At 35.1% G+C, this 1,397-nt stretch overlaps 1 protein-coding gene across 1 annotated transcript; it reads left to right on the top strand.

The window, feature by feature from the left end:
- Positions 1-705: 705 nt before the first annotated feature.
- HELRODRAFT_184721 (hypothetical protein) lies at positions 706-1,347 on the top strand (the record flags this gene model as incomplete). The annotated part of the gene is made up of 1 exon (XM_009020152.1): positions 706-1,347. The coding sequence occupies one exon, from the start codon at positions 706-708 to the stop codon at positions 1,345-1,347; it is 642 nt and encodes a 213-aa protein (XP_009018400.1).
- Between the last annotated feature and the right edge of the window lie 50 nt (positions 1,348-1,397).

Below are 1,397 nucleotides of genomic sequence, written 5' to 3'. Positions count from 1 at the left end.
GTGAAGGTGTGTTTGTTTGTTTGTGTGTGAAGGTTTGTTTGTTTGTTTGTGTTTGTGTGTGAAGGTTTGTTTGTTTGTTTGTTTGTGTTTGTGTGTGAAGGTTTGTTTGTTTGTTTGTTTGTGTTTGTGTGTGAAGGTTTGTTTGTTTGTGTTTGTGTTTGTGTGTGAAGGTTTGTTTGTTTGTGTTTGTGTTTGTGTGTGAAGGTTTGTTTGTTTGTTTGTGTTTGTGTGTGAAGGTTTGTTTGTTTGTGTTTGTGTGTGAAGGTTTGTTTGTTTGTTTGTGTTTGTGTGTGAAGGTTTGTTTGTTTGTTTGTTTGATGTTGTCCCCGTTTTTATTTTAGTTACTCAGATGTTTAAAATTTAAATGACTTTGATCATAAGAAAGTTATGTTATAAAATAGTTTGCAGATTCAGAAATAATTTTTACAAAAAATGATATTTGAGTATAGTTATTTCTTGAGGCCGGAGGCTGAATATAAATGGAGATCAGCTGATTTGTTAGGTATAATGTAAAAAAAAATTTAACTTACAAATAGAAATATAAAAATATTAGCTAAGCTGAAAAAATCCCTTTTCTGAAAAGTATTTAAGAGATTATTTAAATAATTAATTACTGCTTGGATAAAAAAGATTTCGAATAGATATATAAATGTTGTTTTTTTTTGTTTTAATTGGCGAAAATGTTCCAACGACAATTCTTTCAAAATGTTTTCAAATACTCCTTTAAACAATCCATTTCAAAAATTCTCAGCAACAAAAACATATTCATCCGCTCCCACCGATGTCAGTTTCGATTTCACGCGATTGCACGTAACCACGCTTCGCAACAACCTCCAACAAAATAGCAACCTCCTAGCTGACAACATGAACGTGGCCTTCAGGGAAACATACATCTGGACATGCAGATTCACAAACAGGCATACAGACAAACCATTGGATGCAGTGGCCAACATCAACCTCTGCTACCTTCTCTTCACGTGCTTCATGCTCTTCCTTTTGTTTTACGTCAGAATTGACCAGGACAGCATCGTCCTCTATTCAGCTAGCCACATTGTGGCCGTATTCGCAGTGATATTCACCTCAACGCTTTTGACCAGTCTACTGCAGTTGTTTTATAGATCTGTTTCGCTAAAGACAGGCTGTTTCATAAAGAATTTTGAGTACATATACTACCCTGGTAGGAATAACCGGAGGATTATACAGCAGCAGATGTCAAACAATGCGAAAATGATGAGCCAGAATGCTTCTAATGTTAATTGCGATGAATGGTCAGGATCAGCTGCGGTTGATGATGAAGATGAAGAAGATGGTAGTGCTGTTAGTGATAATGGTGATAGTGTGGGTTAAGCTGATCATATTAAAAAGATGTATAGAGAGAATTACAGCAATGATAGTGG

The sequence above is a fragment of the Helobdella robusta genome (genome assembly GCF_000326865.2).
Source record: "Helobdella robusta unplaced genomic scaffold HELROscaffold_2685, whole genome shotgun sequence".
NCBI classification, from domain to species: Eukaryota; Metazoa; Annelida; class Clitellata; order Rhynchobdellida; family Glossiphoniidae; genus Helobdella; species Helobdella robusta.
Note: the sequence above shows the minus strand (reverse complement) of the source record. Positions and strands in the feature narration are given on the sequence as shown.